The sequence below is a fragment of the Carcharodon carcharias genome, chromosome 8, assembly GCF_017639515.1.
Source record: "Carcharodon carcharias isolate sCarCar2 chromosome 8, sCarCar2.pri, whole genome shotgun sequence".
Taxonomy (NCBI): domain Eukaryota; kingdom Metazoa; phylum Chordata; class Chondrichthyes; order Lamniformes; family Lamnidae; genus Carcharodon; species Carcharodon carcharias.
Window position 1 is genome coordinate 175397503 of NC_054474.1, and position 22309 is coordinate 175419811.

A 22309-nucleotide genomic window follows, 5' to 3' on the forward strand; every position below is an offset into this window, starting at 1 on the left:
CACAGGACACAGACTTGGACAGTGGGACGAAACTGGAGCACTGGAAGGAAACCCATACAGACACAGGGAGAACGTGCAAACTCTAGACAGATACCCGAGGTCAGAATCCCTGGTACTATGAGGCAGCAGCACTAACCACTATGGCTCTGGGATTTCTTTTGTTCATTTCAAGGACGTATATTAAAAAGTCATTGTAAAGATAGAATGTTTTCATTACATTTGACTGCTATTACCATAGAGTTGCATTAGATTTAACCTGAGACAGTTTAATCTGTTTTTCAATGTGGGAATTCATTGACAACAACTAAAGTTAAGTGGGGAACATAGACTATAAGCATGGAATAGACCATTGCAGTCCATCTAGCCATTTTCCCCCAATTGTAATTATGCACAAAGGCATTATCTTCACTAAATGTATTAGTTTCAAGGAGTGCAACTAGGTTTCTATCCTTGGCTTAAAATGGTGCCTTTAGGAGATCAAATGAAGAGAAGTCTGGATGGGATCAGGTTACATGATGAATATGCCTGTGGGTTTAGACACTGGCCAATGTGTCTCTATTGCCATGACATCTAAGAAATATTTGGCAAACTGTAGCTGTGTTTTGGCCTGGTTCAACACTGTATGCTTATGTTTGTGAACACAAGTCTCTTTTCTATTTACAGTTTTGCCTTAATTTTTCTCCATTTCCTTCTCTCCTGGGCTCTTGCCTCTGGTCAACCTCTTTCCTTTTTGGGGGCAGACACTGTGGACTCTTATGTGATTCTAACATTAACAGTACTCCATGTTAAAGTGCCAGGAGAAATGTATGGAAGAGGGCCAGACTGAGATACACTGGTAGTTTTCCCTCTCTTGAGATGTCCTGAACATAAGCCTTTTTGATATTCTGAACACTAAACCATGAAATATATCTCCTCAATGGTTCAATGAGTAAATGCACCTAGTGGTACATTACTGAGCATTAAGGACAAGGAAGGGTTCAGATTTGATTCCTGTGAGGGGGTGGGGGAGGTTAGAGGATCTAAACTTGGCAATGCTTGAGCATTGGAATAGCCTCAGTGCCTCTAGACCAGGGAGGGAAATAATCAACGAGGTTCCCAGTCCTGATGGCTATCCGTTTACTAATGTTGGAAAGGACACGCATCATACTAACTGATTGGGTTGTATTGTGATACTCCGCATGGTCAATTAGTCTGCGGGCGCATTGTCTAGGCTTCCCAATGGGTGAGGTATTGGAGAAACAACCGAATGTCGTGTGAGATGTAACAACCATAGTACATAATTCTCCTCCACACACACACACCACCCCGCGCCCCCCCCCCCCGCCAGTCTTCTCCCCTTTCCTTTGAAGACAACTGAGGGCAGGAAGGAATCGTGAAATACAATTTATATTAATTAAGCATTGACGGTGTCACAAATTATGGAGGAAAATTATATCTTATTAAAGAAAAATCTCATACAATTGATTCTTTAAGGGTTCAATTTGCAATTTGTTTGAAATGGGATACTATGCAATACATCTGTAAGAATTATAGCATGGGGGATATAGGAGTGTAGAGAGAGGAGGTGAATGTTGTACACAAAGTGAATATTTGTGAACAAAGAGAACATGTTTCAGCCAATGTCAACATCAAGTGCTGCCAGATTATGGATGATATGGATCTATATCTGGGTCAAAGTGCTTTGTAAAGTTTGTTTTGCAAAACACAACAATACACCTCACATAAGCCTCAAGAGACTGTGTGATACATCAGTAATCATCTAAATAACTAAACGGCTGGAGACAATTACAGATGCAATAGCTCTACAATACGAAAGGTTTAGTGCTGTGGATTTATGCCCCGTAGAAACTGGATCAAATTGTTTAACTTCATTTCTAATGGAACACTTGCAGAAACAGAGTGCAAAAAATTTAGATAAGAGAAATATTCCATCAGTGTATGTTGACTTTGAACCCAGGCCCCCAAGAGGAAAGAGCAGAACAGAACTATCTCCAGGATCATTTCTCAACTTGTCTATGTAGAAGCCTATGATCCAAAGCATCAAATATCATAAATATCTATCAGAAAGAGATCACTATTCCTTTGTTTTACCTAAGTAATGCAAAATTCTAGGACTGAGTTCTGCTCATTGTCATTTCAAATAATGACCTTCTACCTAATCTCCAAATCTAAAAAAGAAGGAATCACGGAGTTCGCCCACTGACAGTTTAAAAATGTAATGCTTGCTCTCAACTGTGTCATCAATACAACGCAGAGAGTTAGTGCTTCCCCATTGGGATGAAGGAAAAACAAATCATAGACAATTGCACAAAGCCACTGTAACATACCATCTAGGAGCTAGGATCAGACTCAACTCAGTGGGGGAAGCTGGGAGCTTCACTGCTAACCTCACAGGTAGGGAATGATATGAAAAGCAGTGAAAATCCAAGAAAGAGAGGTTCAAAGGAACCCAAATGAATAATTACTTAACATGAATACATTGTTCTTCTTATAAGTGAATCAAACGCATTGTTATAGCTGTATTCCATGAATAGCAGTTTCCAACTCATGGGGTTACTGTTGGTTTCACTCATTGAAAACAGACTAGTTCCTTCTGAAACTCTTGTCACATAAGCATTTGTTTTTCAAATGTACTGGCATCTGCTCTATGCTTCCCATTGTCCCACTGTAACTAAAAGAACAAGCCCAGGCTTTGGGTCTCTCTTGCATCTTTTGATTCACAGCCCTAGAAATTGTTTTATTTTTGCTGTTTCAGATGTAGAATAAACTTGCCTTCTGATGCACACTGCAACATAGGTAAGGAAGGTTAGAACCTAGCCAGCAAACAATCATTTGTACAAGGTACAAAGTTATCAGGGGGTACATGTCAATGCCAAAAAATCTGAAATCATTGCAAGAAAATGCTGGGGAAATCAGCAAGGAAGCCCCGACCTTAGGAAGGATGGTAGTGAATTGAGGACAAGCAACAGTGATGTGGAGACAGGACTCGATCTGCAGAAACACATTGGAAGATACCAGAATCAGATTCACTTGGGTTTGTCAATTTTGGATTTAGTAGCAGTGTGCAGAAAGCCTGAACTGAATGTCCCTGGAATAAGCTTGCGAAGAGCTCAGCATTAATTAGGCTGCAGAGATTGTTCAGGAAACTGGATAAAACTGGGCCTCATCTACACACCCATAATATAAATGTCAAAATTGTATGCTGCTCCAAATTGGCTGCAGTTTCAAGGCCCCAGCTAATTTGGAGTGCCCAGAATGTGGTAGATCTTACAGAAGCACTATTTTTTTCCTGTAGAGGGTAATGGGAATGTGGAACTCTTTCCCCAAAAAACTGTTGAGGCGAGAGTGTCAGTTGGAAAGTTTGAAACAGAGATTGATAGATTTTTGTAGGCAAGAGTATTAAGGGATGTGGAACTAAGGCAAGTAGATGGTGTTAAGATATAGATCAGCCATGATCTAATTGAATGGTGGAACAGGTTTGAGAGGACTGAATGGACTACTCTAATTCTTAGATTTTAGCTGTCAGGCAATTGACTGGCTAAATGTGCTGCTGGGTGCACAATGCTGCCAGACAAAGGTTCAGTCCAATTCCAGGGCCTAGGCTTCAATAACATGTAAACAGTGGGAAGCAATCTGACACAATATTGGGCAGCTCAGAGGCCGACCCAGGCAGGAATAAGATAGAAAAGGTTGTGCTGATGGGGTGCAGAAGGCAACCTGGCAGAAGATGCACACATTATTCCTGCGGAGCTTGGAGGAGCACTCCTGCTCATTCTAGCCCCTCAAAATTAAATTTCAGCACTAAAATGGAATGGCCTCTTTGGTTTCCCCTGCCAGGCTTTACTGGGCAGTGAACATGCTGTCCAGTAGGCAGTTAAATTGGAAGAAGATCTTGATTGGCATAGATTAATGAGGCTGCCTACCCTATTCAGGAAAATGCTTGGCAACCCAATGAAAGGGCTTGAGAAACAGGTTGGGGGAGCAGGAATGGTATGTCTAGCACTTCCATTTTAACTCTGCTACTACCCTATTTCCTTCTGGAAAAATTATTTGGTCATCAAAAGTGAAACGTTAACTCTGTCTCTCCCTGTGGATGCTGCTTGATCTGGTGAGTATTTCCCACAATTTTTTTTGTATGCTTTTGCTTGTTTTGCAATACAAGATGATAAGGGTCATCAACTACAGATTATTGGATAGACCTTAATTCCTTTCCATCAGCAAGAACACCTACTTCTGCCTCCATAACATTGCTCATCTCCATCCCTGCCTCAGTTCAATTGCTTTTCAAATCCCTTCATGACATCTCCTGTTTTCTGGTTCTAACTCCTCCAGCCCTACAACTCTCAGATTTCTGTGTTCCTCCAATTCTGGCTTCTTGCCCATCCCTAATTTTCCTGCTCCACCATTGATAACTTTGGCTGTCAGGTCCTATGCTTCGGAATTCCCTTCCTAAACCTCTCCTCTTTAAAAGCACTCCATAAAACCTACCTCATTATCTATCCTTTTGTGGCGTGGTATCAAATTTTGATTGATAAAATGTCCTATTAAGCACCCTGGAATCTTTTACTCCATTACCCATGCTATATAAATGCAAGTTGCATGGCTAACCAGTTATCATTAGTTTTTTTTGGTAGGGTACACAAGGTCATTTATTGTATCTGAACAATAGCTAACCAGACAATACAACACTATCACAACTGATTGAGAAACTATTAGTGAATAAGGTGCTACGGAATGGCCATTGGGTGACATTGACACAGTTGTGTGTGGCTCCAATTATAGCTCAAGAACAGTGTAATCTTAAAATACTATTATTACCGTTAAAAAGAAAATGATTGCACATTTTGATTTTCAATAATTTTGAAAGGCCAATATAAATGGACGTTATAGCTTCAACATGAAAGCATTCTTATCTTCAATAAAGTACATTGATCCTGACTGATTTTCTAGCAAAGCCAGTGGGTTAAAGGGCTAGAGTACCAGTGGGCCACTCAAAATAAACATTGTGATTCACATATTACTGTGCTGGCCAAGGCCATTTCCCACCCACCAAACAAAATAGGAAACAATTCAAATGAGATAACATTTCAGAATAAGCCAGGAGATTATGCTAAACTTTTATAAAAAACTAACTTGGCTCCAGCTGGGGTACTGGGCAGGATTTTCAGGCCGCTAGGTGGGCGAGCCTGAGAGCTGCCGGGAAACGGTCCCCGCAATCGGCCCCCAACCGCGGGTTCACACTGGCTGGCCAATTAACGGCCAGCCCGCGGGAAAGGCTCGGAGCTACCAGGGCGGGGGCAGGAGGAGGGTGAGCGCTGAAATCTGCACGGGCGTGGGGAAGCTTGCAATAAATTCTCCCTGAAGGCAGAGAGCTGCCTCAGGGAGCTGAAGAATTTTAAATCCTTAAACAGAGATTTCAAAATCCTGGAAAAAAAATTCTACGCATAAGAAGCACTGACCTAAACATGTTGATGATAAAAATTCTGCCCAAACATTTTTTAAAAAATTATTATCAGAAACCTCAACCTGCCCTTGGATGAGGTCTCCTCAAAAATCCAAAGGCTTCTAGCTGATTCGCCTGCCCGCCAAACGTAAGGTTGGACAAGCAGTGAAAAATAATGGTTAATTAATTGTTAATGGCCTTAATAGGCCTCTTAATTGTCGGCGGGTGTGCTGCCAACTCTCGCGCACGCCCGCTGACCGAAATATTGCGTGTCATTTCATGCTCGAATGTGTTGGGTGCGCACGCTGAATGGAAAATTCTACCCACCGTGTCCAATTCTGGGGACCACACTTCAGGAAGGAGGTGAAGGCTTTAACGAGGATACAGAAAAAATTAATTAGAATGGTTCCAGGGACGAGGGATGTCCGTTACATAGATTGACTGGACTAACTGAGATTGTTTTCCTTAGAGTAGAGAAGGTTAAGAGGAGATTTGATAAGAGGTGTTTAAAATCATGACCGGTTTAGATACAGTAATTAAAGGAAAATTGTTTCCAATTTTCAAAAGGTCAATAACCAGAGAGCACAGATTTGAGGTGATTGACAAAACAAAAGGGGCAACATGAGGAAAACTTTGAATTTGAAAGGGAGGAAGTGGTTTGGAACAAAAACAGAAAACGCTGGAATACTCAGGTCAGGCAGCATCTGTGAAGAGAAACATTTCAGCTCAATGATCCTTCATCAGTTCTGATGCTGCCTGTCCCAGTGAGTATTTCCAGCATTTTTGGTTTTACTTTCAGATATTCAGCATCTGCAGTATTTTGCTTTCATGCAAGTAGTTAGGATTTGGGATGCGCTGCCTGATAGATTTGATAGTATTCCCTTCAAAAGGGGATTGGATATCTCCTTGAAGTTGAAAAGAAATAGGGATATGGGGGAAGAGTGGGGGAGTGGGACTAACTGGATTGCTCTTCAAAAGAACTAGCGCAGACTTCATGAACCAAATAGCCTCCTTCTGTGCTGCACTATTCTATGATAATAACAAGGTAACATTAAGAGGTTTATAGAAACTTTTGGAAGGGTACCAGCCCTTTCTGATAAAATGCTCCAAGATGCACTTTCATGGGCTTAACAATCATTATTAACCAGACTGTGTCTGTTTCACCATATCCATGTTAATATAACTATTATAATAAATCATTTATTTACCTATAGATTTGGTTGAAAAGAATTAGGTACTTGTAGCTATGTACTGTTATTTCAGGGCAATTAAGAGCTACTGCATCTTGGAAAGGTATACAAAATACACTTGATATTCAAAACAAAAAGGGAAGTGAATGCCATGAACAATTCATTGATATTTTCAAACAAATTACTTCCAAAATATCCAGCTAAAAGAGGATTGTTACCACACTGTCCTTTCAACTCTAGGATCTCAATTTGAATTACGTAGGAACATAGGAACAGGAATAAGCCATTCAGTCTTTGGATATGAATCAATCAGATTATGGTTGATCTGTATCTCAGCCTTATTCACCCATCTTGGCTACATCCCTTATCCCTTAAATACCCTTACCTAACCAAAATCTAACAATCTCAGCATTGACATTTTTAATTGATCCCTGCTTTCTAGGGAAGAGTGTTCCCAATTTCTACTACCATTTGTGAGGAGAATTGCTTCTTGATATCACCAGTGAATAAGCCAGCATTAATTTTAAGGTGAAGACTCCATGTACTAGACTCCCTTACCAGAGAAAATAGTTTCTTTCTATCTACTCTATTGACCCCACACTCAAGCGTCTAACACCAACGACAAAATCTTATTGAAATATATTTATGGCAATCTCAGTTACTAGTGGTTGTAAATCCTCAGAATAAAGATGTCCATAATTTCAACCAAATTGTTAATCGCAATTCAACAAGTCACAAGAATGACCGGGGTAGAACCTTGCAAGGAAAGAGTTAAACACCAAATACCAAAAGTGGAAAAACATTCCATTTCCCAACATTGATATTAAAAAAATGTCAAAGTGATAAATCAAGTAAAAAGAAACCCAAAATATTGTTACACCATCAAAGTAAAATGGATAAGTACCTCTTGACCATCCAGTTTTATTACCTGGTGCTTCCTGTGAAAACTTAGTTAAATGAGTTTAATGCACTCCCCGCTCAAATTATTAGGTGGAGTGCCACATGGGCACAAAACATTCAACTATCAGAGGAAAACAAAAAGCAACGAATCATTTCCACATGAAGTCACGTGTCCTATTGCCCAGGCATGAGTTGTCATTGTCATTGATGGTGGATAGGTCATTATTGTCAACGCCAGGAATGAGGTGGGATTTAGGCCACAAGGGTAAAACAAGTTTTAAAAAGGTAGGCAACAGGCAAAAAGGATGTAAGGACACAATCAAGGTTGTCCCTTTAGTGAGAGCTATTGGATTATTTTTACATCACATTTACATACAGCTCCTGATTGAAGCACAGAACTCCAATGTACCAAGTCACTTTCCAATCATCTCTATCACATACAAATTCTGGTTCAAGGTATAGCACAGGATACAGCCAGCACAACACAAAACTCAGAACCAGACATTTAAATGCTACCCAATCACCAGCACAATAATTACAGCCAGACACAACCACGTATCACCAAGAGACAGCAGAGCATTCCAAAAGCCAAACCTCTTTCAAGTGTTTTATATTATGTTCTTTTAGATTGATTTGTTGAAAGAATTAAGAAGTGAATGTGGTACAGCAATTCACAAATGGAATATTTTATCTGCACTCCAATCTTTTTTTAAAAACCCAAAGAAATCTCAATCAAAGTACAATATTTCCTGACTGCATATGTTGTAACGTTTGACTGGATAAAGGAAATGGAATGTGTTGCATTTCTTTGCAGTTTTAAGGGCACAAGCAGCACATAAATGCATTGGATTAACAATCTCACTACAATTACCATTCTCTGCTGCTTGCTTGAGGTTTTCCAACATGGTGTCATAGTGGATCCTACACAGCACTTTTTCTTCAACCAGCCCAAACTCCTCCCCTGTGGAGAGCTGCCTCTTACAGGAGAAACAAGCAAAGCATGCCAGATGGTAGGCATTACCCCGTGCTCTCCGTACCCAGTCACTGGCGTAGATCTGCCTGCCACAGCGGGCGCACTTTGTGCCAAACCGGCTGAAAAAGAGGAAACAATACATCAGAAAATACAATTAGGTCTCAGTTGTGTAGCTGAAGTCATGTATCATAAAATGTCAGGAAATGAACCTTTAATTGTGGGTGGTCTAAAATATTGCGAGTTTTTGAGCATGATATATAATGAAAAAGTAATTAAAGAAGTCTGGTCCTGCATGCCCCCAACATTAATTCATACCATTGGAAACAGCTGAAGGCATACCTGCTTTAGTGAATTTGGTAATCATCCTATGACTCGATCTTAAACTAGGGGCCTGTTCAGGGTTTCAGAAAGAGACTGCCTTCACCGCTGGATAACAGATTGGAGCAATGGTGTGCTCCCCCCCTCTAAAAAAGATCGGGTTACACTTTGTAAAAGTTACTTTCCTACAACTTTGGAATGATATTTTTCTTGAAGAGGCATGTTCCCTCCTTCCTACTCACACATCATAATCAGTCGTCTCAAGCGTTACTCATTTGGAGTGGAGTTTCACACTGTGACACATGGTGTAACACTGTGACACATTTTAAATGCAGCACATTTTTCAAAATAGTTTCATATGTTTGAGTGTGTTGGTGATTCGGTTTTCTTTTTGATCATGAATCCCACTAAGGATTCCACCCCCCCACTGCACCCCGTGCCCCCCCTCCCCAAAGGTTGACGATCAACAGCCTCATGTTCACAGCAACTCCACAATCTCAGTTACAGTACTGCGCAAGTTTTGAGATTCAGGAACAAGGCTGTAGTTTGGGAGGGCGAGCCAAGAGAAGCAAAGCCAGACTGTGCAATAAGGTGTTTATAACACAACCTGCAGAGGTTATTTTTCATGGATTTGTGTTTATTTGTGTGAGAAATGCCATGACGGTATTAATCATCTCTTCCAGGCATGAGAGCGAGTAACTGCTTTATCTTTACAATCCAACTCTTAACTCTTTCGGTGCTGAATCTCAGGACATACAACTGTCCTACATTTACGTTGCTAAACGGTTTGAGTTGTGCTGTTATTTTGTGGGATTGATGATCATTTTAGAAACTGAAGTCTCAATCTAAGGTCAACACTATATTCCAGGGTTGAGGTTCTCTCTTTCTTTTGCTGTTCTCCAATTCCACCAGCTGTAATCTGGTGATCATCGATGACACACGTGGATTTGATTGAAAAGTATATCAAACAAAGTTATTAAGTGTCAGCGCATGATGGATTTTCAAAAGGCAGGATGTTTGTAACTCTTAGCATTTGTGTTATAGCATTTAAATCAGAGAGTCAACTTTTATTACATCGTAGCACATCAGTAGATGATTCCATTGCATAAATATATAAACTTTTTGAGAGGGATGGTGCTTGATTATTTAATTTTCACAAGGCAGGCAGAAGGAGCAGACTGAGGATATGAAATCACGGATGAGGGCTATGGGATATGAGATCAGGACCCAAGGGATCCGAGATGTGGGCCAAGAAAAGCAGAAAAATTGGACCAGCCTGAAGCTGCCAAACTGAGATTTCACTGACCACTTTTACCACTTAATTTCTAAAAGCTGATATACCACTTTCCAGTATTTAATTTGGTGGTCCACATATACACAACTTTATAATCTTTCCACAGTCAAGTTTAAGGCACACTTTATTCATTGTTGAAATAAATACAAGTCTTACAAGACAACAAAGTAATATTTTGACTATTGCCTGTAATTTCCAAGACAGTTTGCATTTTGTGCACATGTAGTAACAAAGCAATTAGTATTCAATGATGATTACATAATTAATCTGGATAAAGACACAGCATTTAATGACTGTTAAATAAATAGCCCTCTGTCATTTTACTTTTGTTCTCTTGACTGTTTTTCTCTTTCTTTGCATATCTGCGATTAGACTGAGAAATGATTCCATTATTAGTCATTTTTACTTGTGTGCCTAAAAAAAGTTGGTGTTCTATTAAACTTGGAGATTTTAAGATTGAAGGAGTGCCTTTAGGCTTTACTTCTAGAATGTCCTTTTACAAAAAGTGCTAACACCTCACTTATTGTGAAAGGCAAAGTGTTGTATTGCATTTTCCATTTCTTCTAATTTAGTTTAAATAATAAATAAAAATTATTTGTGAGCTCATATGATTACGTAAGAGTAACAAAGTATACTTACTTAAACAAAGTATTTTGGCTCACTAAACAGAAAATGAACTGACAGGTGTAGAAGAACAGTAAAATGTTATGACTTGTCTTAGAATCCAACAGGACAAATTTTCAGGTCCTACTACCAGTAGCTGCACTCAATTGGACAAACAAAACCTAATTGGACAGTGACCCTTCAGCCTCTCCACGCTTGTAATTTGGGTGCAATTGTCCTTTAAACATTGTTAATTGTTTTGATTTTGTGATATCTGTTTTCATTGGAAGTGGTGCTTTTTCAGTTTAACTGCTCTCACCACATGCCTGCTGAAGACCAAGACAACAACATCCTTCCACATTCATTGTGTACTTTAACAAATTGCTAGCATTAATGTGCCATCTTAGAAATATGTACTGCCGCTTTGTTTTGGCTAAAGGCAGAGACTTAAATGGAGTTTCCCTGCCAAACTGTCCAGAAAAAAAATACATTGAACAGAAACATAATTACCGTTTTACAATAACATCTCTTCCCCTTGACCCTGATGCTGCCATAGCACCTTCCAAAATGGATGCATATAGAGCTTGTCAAGTAAATAGGAGCATCTTGTGAATACAACACAATTTGTAACTATTATTTTATGTTATGTGAACTGTTATTTTATGCCACCTTCTCCCCATCCCAATTTTCAAACTTGCCTTGCCCCACCAAACCCTTCCTGATCTGCCCACCCCTTACCACTTCCCACAGTGCTGATCCATGCTGGGCATAGTCCAGTGGATTCCTGCAGTCCTCGAGTACCTCAATTAGTGTCAACAGGTTGTTTGACTGCAATAAGCTTCACACTTGGTGCTAATCTGTTCTCAACTGAATATGCACGCTCACTTATACTCCAGCACCTATCTCATAGGTCTACATTTCTATAGCAACTTGTGTATCGCTCATATATGTCCCAAAATGCTATTATGGACAGTAAAGTGCAGTCAATATCTTTATGTAAGTAAAGTGCAGGTATTCATGAAGCACAACATTAGCAGTTGACTGTCTTTTGAGGGGAAGAATTTTGGTGGGCTGGTAAGTCTTTAAACCATAGAATATTCTAAGGCTATAATGTAAAGTTTACAGCCTCATCAAGATGACATATGTTTGCTCTGTGCTTCGGTCTCAGTCGGTTCAGTTCCATTCAGCCTTATGTTCATGCAGAATATTATTGCAGGAAGCAATATGCGATGGGAAACATAATAGTTTCTCACAAACTAAAAAAAGGAAATCAGTCTTTAAAGGGTAATAGAAGCCAGAACTTGTTATTGTTGCAATTTTTCCTATCAATCAAAACAAATAGGAATTCAAGTTATTTTCAAAAATCAACATTTGTAACAATGGAGAGTATTTTTAGAAATTTGCCAGAATGATTACAGTGAGCATATCCTTAGCTTACAGTCTGGAGAGTTTATTTCTTTTAAGGTAAGGACACATTTATTTAACTGCCAATGCTGCAGATTTATAGTCAGAAAAGTGATAAACCAGGCTTCCTCTTACATTGCCAAAACACATCTGTAAGTACTGTATTAAAGCAGTAAATCCCAGATGATGAATATAACCTCCATTAAGAACTCAGACCGTAACAAAGTTTAATTACATTTTGGCACTGGATTATTAAATACAGTTTACCATTATCAAATATATTTTATGAAGTCACCACTTATATATTCAAAGGTGAGGGTGATGCAGAGAGAGGGGAGATAGGACAAGTCTGCTCAAGTACCAATTATGTGTCTGCTATGGCGTGGTGGTAGCACTCTCACCTCTGTGTCAAAAGGTTCAGATTCAAGTCCCACTCAGGAGGTTTGAGCGCTAAACTCTTGGCTCACAGTTCAATGTGGTACTGAGGGAGAGCTGCACTGTTGGAGGTGCCACCTTTCAGATGAGTCACAAAATTGAGGCTCTGCCTGCCCTCTCAGATATAAAAGGTCCAATGGCACTAGTTTCAAGAAGAGCAAGGGAGTTCTTACTGTTGTCCTGGTTAACATTTATCCCTCCATCAACATCACAGGAAAAACAGGTTATCTGGTCATTATCACTTTGCTTTTCCTACCTAACAACACTGATTACAATTCAATTTCAGTGACTGTGAAACATTTTGGGACTTTTGAGGTTCTGAAAGGCACTATAACAATCTACACCTTTCTTATTTTTTCCTTTAATTATTTATTGAATTTATTTTTTGACATTATATAAATCATTAAACGTTTATATTAACCATTCAATAAAATGAAGATGAATGGTTGCCTAGAAGACGCTAATTCCTGCTGCAGTCATGCAGTCTAAGATTATACTTTAACTACAGTTTCCAACATTTTCTTGGAACTTCTTAAAAATTCACATTGGCACCACCAAAATTTGAAAGCCCCTCACTGATGGGGCAGCTGTTGCCGGGAAACTTTTCAACACGAGGCTTGAACCCCACGACTGATGCGCTGTGATGTGTAGCTCTGATGCAGTAACTCTGGCACAAGAAGCATTGCAATCAAGTGTGGTAAAGGATATATTCACACCAACAGAAGTTTTCTACATCTCTTGCAAGCTCCTCCTGCTTATGTCTCGTGAAATTATTTTCCACAAGTTCAATGATTTAAAATCTGAATTTACAATGCCCGGTTACGAAGTTCCACTCCCTGAAATGATGAGTGGGAGCTGTTGCCTATTTTCACTTAGTCACTAAGTGAAGCTTCATGGCATCAGAGTCAATGCTACATAGGATGTCTACTCCAAACTGCCTCAAACACAGCATTTTAAACCATTTAATTACATTAACATTGGATATCTCAGAGTCATTGGTAAATATTTAATGCATTCCTTTATAACATTTACTATCTGACAATTCCATTGAATAATTTTGCTCTTTAAAAGCTTTAATTGTGCAAGTCTAAATTTGATTGTGAAAGAATTAAGTTTGAATGAGTTTATAATTTTTCTAAGATGAACAACAATCAGTGCAGTAGGAAGAAAATTTCAAGTAGAGAATGAAAGACATTTAAATTGCAACACTAAATTTCAATTCGACCAGAATATCCTAATGCTTTTCCTGAATCTTCAGTCACGTGTATTTTAACCATGTTCTCTACTATTATTACTATTTTGAGATTACGGGCAGCCTATTAAATTGCTTCATAAAATCATTGATTGCTGATGGATGTACTGCAAACCAGCTAAAAGTATTAGCAGCCTAGACTAATGTACAAAAATAGAATATTGCCAAATTGACTCATCAAAATGTCGAAATATAGTTTAGGGTTATTAATACCTAAACATAATTAGGCTGATGAGTGTCTTTACTGAGTGTCATTGCATCATCACATAAAGCATAGCTTGTGAGGCACTGCTAGCTATCAGAGATATAGCCTAGCTTCCACTTCAGTGGAGATGTAACACACACACGGGTTAAAAAAAAATCTATTGCAGTAGCATTCGATGATTACTGATTGTGGATCACTTTTACTTTCCTCATCCAGTCTAACTTTGATAACTCGTATATTTTCAAGCTTTGTTTAATTTATCCAATTTGATGAATTTCTGATTTATAAAAGCATTCTGTTACTCAAACTATGTATTTTTAAAATGTAAAAACTTGGTTTCAGGAGTGGCTAGTGTTCTGATCATGTTGTCTCAATATGCTGTGTTTTTTTTTGCTGGATTATGATGTTATTATTTTAGAATCTTGCCAGTTTAAACCATATATAAATTTGTGTCCCAAGTAGTTGCTGTAAAAAATATTTTTTACTTTAAAACATTCTCTAAATCCACAAAGTAAAATTTCCTGCATGAGTATAATATAGTTTGTATTTAAAAATATTGACATTGCAGTTCAAACTACACCTGAACTTAGGTTACAGAATAGTTTAATACTTTGAAGAACTTTTGTGTCCTATTATCTGCTACCAGTCAAAAGGAGATCGATCCAGTGGTCTGTTTGGACAGATGTATGTTGTTTTACTTATGTTTCAAAATTGATTTTAATGGATTTTTTAAAAGTCAAGAGAATTGATTTGGATTGTCAATATTCAACTGTGACTTCAGTATTAAAGGAAAATTATTTATTTCCATAATTCTGGTGTTACGTGATTGTTAAAAAAATCTTATCTTGGCTGCAGTTTTCAGACTATAATTGGTAAAGTATTGCCTTGCGGGCGTTCAGTCAGTATCACACATTCATCAGTCACTTGTGAAACTTAACTTGGTCAGTAAAGAGACCCCATATCTGAAGCCAAGAAGGTACCAACTTTGGCTGCAACACCAATTATGCAGCAACTTTAGAGCCAACTGCTTGGCTTCAGTTTATTTTCCTGTGTGCGATCTGCCCTTTCACTGCTTTTATTGGACTCAAGGCTTTGATTGATGTCTCAGTTTACATCCGGGTAATTACTTAGACATATGTTTTCAAAGTTACTATCGTGGTAAAAGCCTAAGCCAAACTGCCTATCAGATGCTCCACTTTGTTTAAAAGGGATAACAGTGTGTGATTTATTGCACTAGATATTATAGTTTGTATTAATTGGGAAGTCAAGGTGAAGGCTCATGGTTCATTGGTCCTTAGGTACAACTAAAATTAAGAAGTATAAAAGATGGAAATCAGGAGGTAGTGTATATGGGATCCCCAAATGTAATTGTAAAAGTCAGAAGATCATCTGTAGTAGGAAAGACCAGGCAAAATAAATACTTCCATAAGTAGGAGGTGCTGAAAAGTGTAAGTTAGGCTAAGCAGACACAATACCTGGGGTAATGATGCCATATTGAGTATTACATTTGCTCATTCTAACTGTGTTTTGAACAGCACAATAGGAATAGACTGACAGAATTACTTCAATTCAGAATCCAGAAATATTATTATGTAGAACAGCAAGATCGTTTATGTCATGTGTAGTTTCTCGTGGAATTTCTCACACATGAATTTCTGGCAGCAATTGATTCCCAGAGCAGTTTAAGAAATGTGAAAAAGTATACATTATGATTATTCATTCTTCTGTGATCAAGGTATGTCCTCCAATCACAACACCGTAGAATAATATTTTCAAGACATATCAGTTCCATCTTTAATATGAGGCAGGGAACTTGATTAACTGGCTTCACATGAACCATGGACAACAGTATTTTCCTTATGATGTGAGGTGCTTGCATCTATATGATAAGAATCCGAGTGCTCATGGTAACTCCATAATGGGTAATGGGGTTTATCAGCTGGAACTTCCATGTACATGTGAACTTCATCCATAACATGGAGATACTTTTCCAATAGCATCAAGAGCACTCAGTGTTATAAAGTTTTGTTGGGAGAGACTTTCATGCATCATTATATTTATTGTGCAATATTACTTTTGTAACCAAAAAGTGTGTCCCTTTTCCATGCTTAATTTTATTTCAGCATTAGATAATTACATCCGTATACATTTTTAATCTCTTAGAACAATTCTGTTGCAAAGTGCTTTTGGAGAATAATTTGATGCTTTTGACTGACTGTGAGGTGATGCATGTACTGGAACCAAGGTAATTTAGCCATGGCCTTGGGGTGTATAACTTTTGACAAGTACTTCAGAAACCTCCTATTTTAAAAAAATCATACTGCTCATTTGTCCAGTAATTTAAACAGGTTTTAATTTATTTTTAAGCATTAGAGTTCAAGGATTGAATGTTTGGCATAAAAGGAACAATCCTCGTGTCATAGGCGCAGTAATGTGATTTATATATCAGTATATTTGACAAAATTTAAGAACGCCCTATACACCAACAAGGTTAAATGGTGATCCGTCAAAACCTGTTAATAAGCCACACAATCACAAGATTCAGAACAAAGAATTTTAAGGAAAAATATCTAACTAAGTAATGCATTCTTTTATTTTTAATTTTGCCTTAAGTTAAGCAAGCCTGCCTTCCTGCAATAGTATATAATCCTGTATCTGTATGAAATTAAAACTCCAAGAAAATACTTAAAAGTATTAAGCTTTGAAATTTAGCTGATCACACATAAATTACTTGCGGAAGTTGTTGTGAGAATAGCAAGCTCACTTTGGGCTCCCACACTGGGAAACACAGCTGTTGATTCTTAAGTGAGAGCCCAGTTTAATCAGAAAGATAATGAGATTGGCAATATTAAAGATTGTTTTTCATATTTATAAACAGTATTAATTATAAATAGGCTGAAGTAATAAAATGAGAGGGTTTATCCACCAGTTGCAGCAGCTGTTTTAACCTACATTAAAGCATATTGGGGTCACTGTCATCTTAAATCATTTTGTCTTCTCTTCATATATAACTTTGTGTCAGTCAACAACATTGCCCATGCAAAATTCCATGCAGCTCATACAGCCAAGCATCTAGAGCACAATCTACCCATTGGAATAGGTTAACTTTCAAAGTTCTAGTAACACAACCAAAACCCATGAGGCTCTGAAACACCAGATTAACACAACAGTGCAAACTAATAACAATACCACTTCCAGGAATCAATTTTCAGAGTCATCCACAACCCAAAGCTCACTCACTACCACAACATACCATATATTTAATATATCATGTTATAAACATGGCTTTTTATAAAAAAAAAGAATATGTCAAAATAAATATTGAAAATAAGGAATGGAAAGTCAAGGAGCAAGGTACCTGCTCAACAATGTCTACCTTTAAAAAGAATATGCCTAACACTATTCATTTTAAAGCATTTCTGAAACTTCATAACTGATACTATTCAGACTTTTGTTCCAGAGCACCATTGATTTTGGGCTCATTAATGCTTTACCTAACCATAAAGAAACGGGATCAGAGAACTGAGTTGAATGAGGATTCATCTCACTTTGAATCGGGGTATAGTGTATGTGCCCAACACCAGAAAAGGCAGAAGAACACCAGTTACAATGACATCAAAGTGGAGTGCGGTGTGCTAGGGTGCGATTCTAGGCCTATATCAAATGATGAAGCAACAGAAATGTTCTTGATGGTCAATCTCTGCAGCGTTTACAGTTTGAATGCATTTCAAACAAAAGCACAGTCAAGTGGGCTACGTGATGTAGCTAGATCCAACCCTCACAACTCTGGCAGCTGTGTTCAAATCTGACCCAAACAGATGGGATGAATGTCACTCTGTTTGTGGGCTGCAATGGTCCGATATGAAATGAATTTGGGTAATATCAAGTTGGTTCCACAGCAAAAAGCCAGCTGGTGTGAGAAATTAAGAAATTACTATAGAGTAGGAAATGTTTCTCTGAAATTGCATTTCATGCAGTGGAGAGGAAACTTTACTCTATATAAATACAAAAAATCTTATTTGTGATTACCCAATACTAATATGGGTCACCAGTACTGACAACTTTCAATTAAAATTCACAAAAAAAATCCAAACATATATCCTGCGAACAGTTACATGGGCTCTGTTAATATTCTTTATTCTAAAGGCTCTGCTGTGATAATCACAGTCCGTGAATGACAACTCTGAAAATAAGTCAGCCACCTACTAATTAATTTCTATGGAATGTAAACTGACACCACATTTTTTAAATTATTTAATTAATTAATTGAGATATGTTACCAGCCTCACCACTAAAGATGGCTTGCTGGAGTACTATTTTAGCAATGCTGGTCTCATTCTCTGTCCAAGTTTGTTGTGAATAGGATATCACAACTAGCACTGTTTCTAATCTCCCCTGTGGCCTTTCTGCTCGATACAGCTCAAACATGGTGTTTTTATCTTAAAGCCACAGGGGAAACTTGGAACCATTCAGGCAATGCCTATACAACAGGATATTACTGTGGGTGATTGTGGGTACTTAGAAGTCAGTAGGTGATATTATAAACGAGGTTCCCTGCCTAGCTCATAAATCACTTGGTTAGTTATACTTTAAAATATATTTACCACAAGTCAAAGCAGGTCCATCAGATTATCTGATTCATTTTATTGGAATAATACAACCTTTTTATTTAGGACCTTTAGACCTTCCATTCAAGGCTTTCAGCCTAGACGTGGGATGTTCGACCACAAGTCGCATCACAACATACGCTGCTTCCAGCTAAATCACTGGTTAGCCATCTAGAGGTGGAAACCAGGTGTTTTTATTATATTCCCTAGCCTAAGAACACTGGGCTCAATTGTAATGTTTTGGTTTCCTTGATATTTGAGCCCAACCAAATCGGCTGGAAGTCCTGAGGAAGAGGTTTACACCGGCTGCTCTCTGTTTCTCCATAGATGCTAACTGACCCGCTGAATATCTCCTGCTTGTTCTGTTTCTGTTTTCAGCTGCGAGTGTTTTGGAGATTTTAATCCTGCGAGGTGAGGAGGACAGGCCGGCAGAGACCCGTTCTCGCTGGTCACACACTGTGCCTAATAAAGGCTTCAACACACTACAGCTTGCCTCGCCTGCAGGAAAAACTATTCAATGGGTCCCCAACATGTTTTCTGCTTATGCTACGAACAGACCAGAATTAATAAAAAAAAAACCGAGTGAGAAAGGTGGATGTACTAAGTGGCACCTAGTGATGTAATGACATGAAATCGTTAATTGTGTAATTGCAGTAACCATTTTAATTGGATACTTTAGTGCTTTGGTGCCAGTGTGGTTGCTAAGGGAACAGTTATTGACTCGTGTTAGAGTTCCCGGCGCACGCTTGTGTTTAGATACGGCAACACAATCTCTGATGCCCCCAAAGCGAGGGGGGAATAGTATCATTGAAAATGTTCACGATTGTTTTAATTAATAGGAACGAGTTTTGTCACAGATAAGAGGATTCAGAACGTGCCAACCACAATGCTCCACTTAAACCAAAATACAGCGAAGAACTGAATAACGGTACGGGCTGTAATTACTTGCTAGCATTTTTTTTTTCACTGAAATGTGATTTTGCTTATGTCACGGTACGGCTAACTTGCTAATACATCTTATTCTCTGGCTCCAAGGGCAAGTTTGTTTTCCTAAATAAAAGCGGCATTTGTTTGTATTGTGCAAAATAACTATGTTGGGAGGGAGTTCATAACTTTACTACAACCTTGGAGTTCAGTTGACAGACATAGCCGCTTTTGCCCGTGTATTTTATGGCACTGTCGGAAGCTCTTGATTTGCCTCCTCCGATCTATTCGACAATTAAAACCCTAAACACTAGCACCCTGAGCTTAAGCGTGCTTCACGGATGAGAGAAAATGTGCAGGATGATACCGCTATGCTATGTTGGCCATGATGTAAGTGCAGCCCTGTGTCACTCTGCAAGATTGATGCTGCAAAAAAGCGACCTCCCTCCTCAATATTCCGCAGCCCCACCACAAAGTCCATTCGCACGGACGGTCCAGACACAAGCTTTCCCATTCTGTCTGCAAATTCACACATACCGCGCACACACAGGCAACAGTAACGTTAATCCAGCCCAGCCGACACATGAATTGGTCCTTATATTTGGGTAGTTAATTGCACCAGTCTGTGTGGGGGCACCTCCCTCTCGTGCATTGATGTTTTATGGAGCTATAAGGTTTTTTTCAAAAAAAACTTGCATTTATATAGCTCCTTTCACGACTTCAGGGCATCCCAAAGCGCTTCGCCACATAGCAAGTACTGTTTGAAGTGCATGGTTGTAAATTAAACTATAAACAATCAAATTGTTTTATGTTCAGTGGTCTTTGACTAGCAATTGACTAGCAATTATTCCAATCCTGAACCGTTCGGAGTTTCTAACTATGTTTCCTGGTTAATTTGATTACAATGGATTACACAGCTTTGTAAGAAGGGCGGCGCAGTGTTAAAGGGATCCCACCCACAGAATGGGTGAAATATATAGCTGGACTGAGATCACTATAGAAATCGCACGTTAAGCTCATCACGCTCCCCAACTCTGTAGTCTTTCTTAGACCTTCATAGCCGATTGTGCCCTGCACAAATCCTCATATCGCCCGCTAAAGGTCAAACCCATACACTTATTTTCGGGGAAAAAAAAACAAGGTGATCTGTTGAGAGCTCCCACAGCAGTGGCGTGAATAGCACCGTCCAGTATATGTACCACCCCTTATACCGAATCCAGCATGTTTGTTAATGAGCACAACAGCCAACAAAGTTGCCATTGCTCTTCCCTTCTCCCCACCGTCGGTGTTATGGAAAATAAGAAACCAGCCCAAATTAACTTACTGCTACACATGGAAAATATTCATATTTCTTCATGACAGAGGTCACTCAGACATGGTTATTTACGCGCCCAGATGCTAAATGCGGTGCTCAAGCACATAATTAGCACCACCCTCGGCAATTTATTGCACTGCTTTCAATTATTCCCAGCTTAGGGTCCCCTGGAAACACCGATTGGATGGCGAGCATCTCAAATGTCAACACCTACATTGGTGGCATTTGTTCTTGAAAACTGCCTCTTTAGGGAGCGGGAAGGTCCATAAGGTGCGAGTTAATTCCCCACTCTGACCCCATACACACGGAGTTGGCTTGTGGAAAAAGTCCATTTACTTCAATAAGCATCCAGAAAACAGTGTTGTTCTAGCGTATGGTTTTATTTGTTTCACGCTATAAATTATATAAAAAAGTTGGTAAACCGAGCCCTATTTTTATCGGATACACTGTGATAAATTGGTCCTGTTTGAAAGTTAGCTATTTCATTCCGCTTTGCAGGCTCAATTTCTATGTGACTAATCGAAAGACTCGGTAATTGGCCTCCAATTTGATTTTAAAGTAAAAAAAATAACTAGTTTATTACAAAGTGCAATAAACGTAAAATAGATTTTCAAACCTTTTAAATCTTTTTAGAGTTCTACCAATACCCAGTGCCCTAAGGCATGAAATTCTATACCTGCACCTTAAATGTTACTGATTCAGAATTCAGAACTGATTCACATATTCAGCTCTTGTGAATATGAACAAGTCAACTTTAACAGATAAAAAACACGAATGCGTGAGACTTAACTCCTCAGCAGAACGGACTGCAGGAAGTAAATGAAGAGACATAAATTTGACGATTGTACACACAAACACACACAGACATAACATGGGAGGGATCTAGATTTTTTTTGGGGGGGTGGGGGTATTAACTATTTTAATTCACCTCGAAAGCATTGTTTGAATATGATAGTTCTGATAAGTCCAACTATGTTCGAAATTTTAAGAGAATTCATTTATCAGGCTCCCACAGCATGTGCCATATGCCATTATATATCTGTAAAACATACTTGCTCGAAGCTAAAATGTTGTTCATTAACAGAGCACAAAATCAAGATAAAAGATTCGCAGCAATTAAATAACTAAGATATGATAGGATCATTTTACTGGTGGTTTGGTCAAATTGTCGGTCTATATTTTTGATGCGACTCCAAACGTGCACAACATTTCTTCCACTATAATTTGCAGCATGTAAAACTCACATAAAACACATGTGAAATATAAATACTTCTTGCTGGACAGACGCAATTACTGGCAACAAACTCAGATGCGGATCCAAACAACACTTGCATGGTTTCATATCGATTATCCCTGGTACTTACTGGCGGAGCGATTGACGTGGAAGCTGGAGAAATGCCTCCCATTTGGGGCATTAATTGTGCAAAGAAAATTCGAGTCATACCT

At 38.7% G+C, this 22309-nt stretch overlaps 1 protein-coding gene across 1 annotated transcript in view; it reads right to left on the reverse strand.

Moving 5' to 3' along the window:
• Positions 1-22309, reverse strand: part of lhx6a (LIM homeobox 6a) — a 51995-nt gene that overhangs the window by 22645 nt on the left and 7041 nt on the right. Inside the window, exon 5 of the mRNA XM_041193743.1 lies at positions 8405-8625. Coding sequence (XP_041049677.1) covers positions 8405-8625 — 221 coding nt within the window. The remainder of the gene's footprint in view (positions 1-8404; positions 8626-22309) is intronic.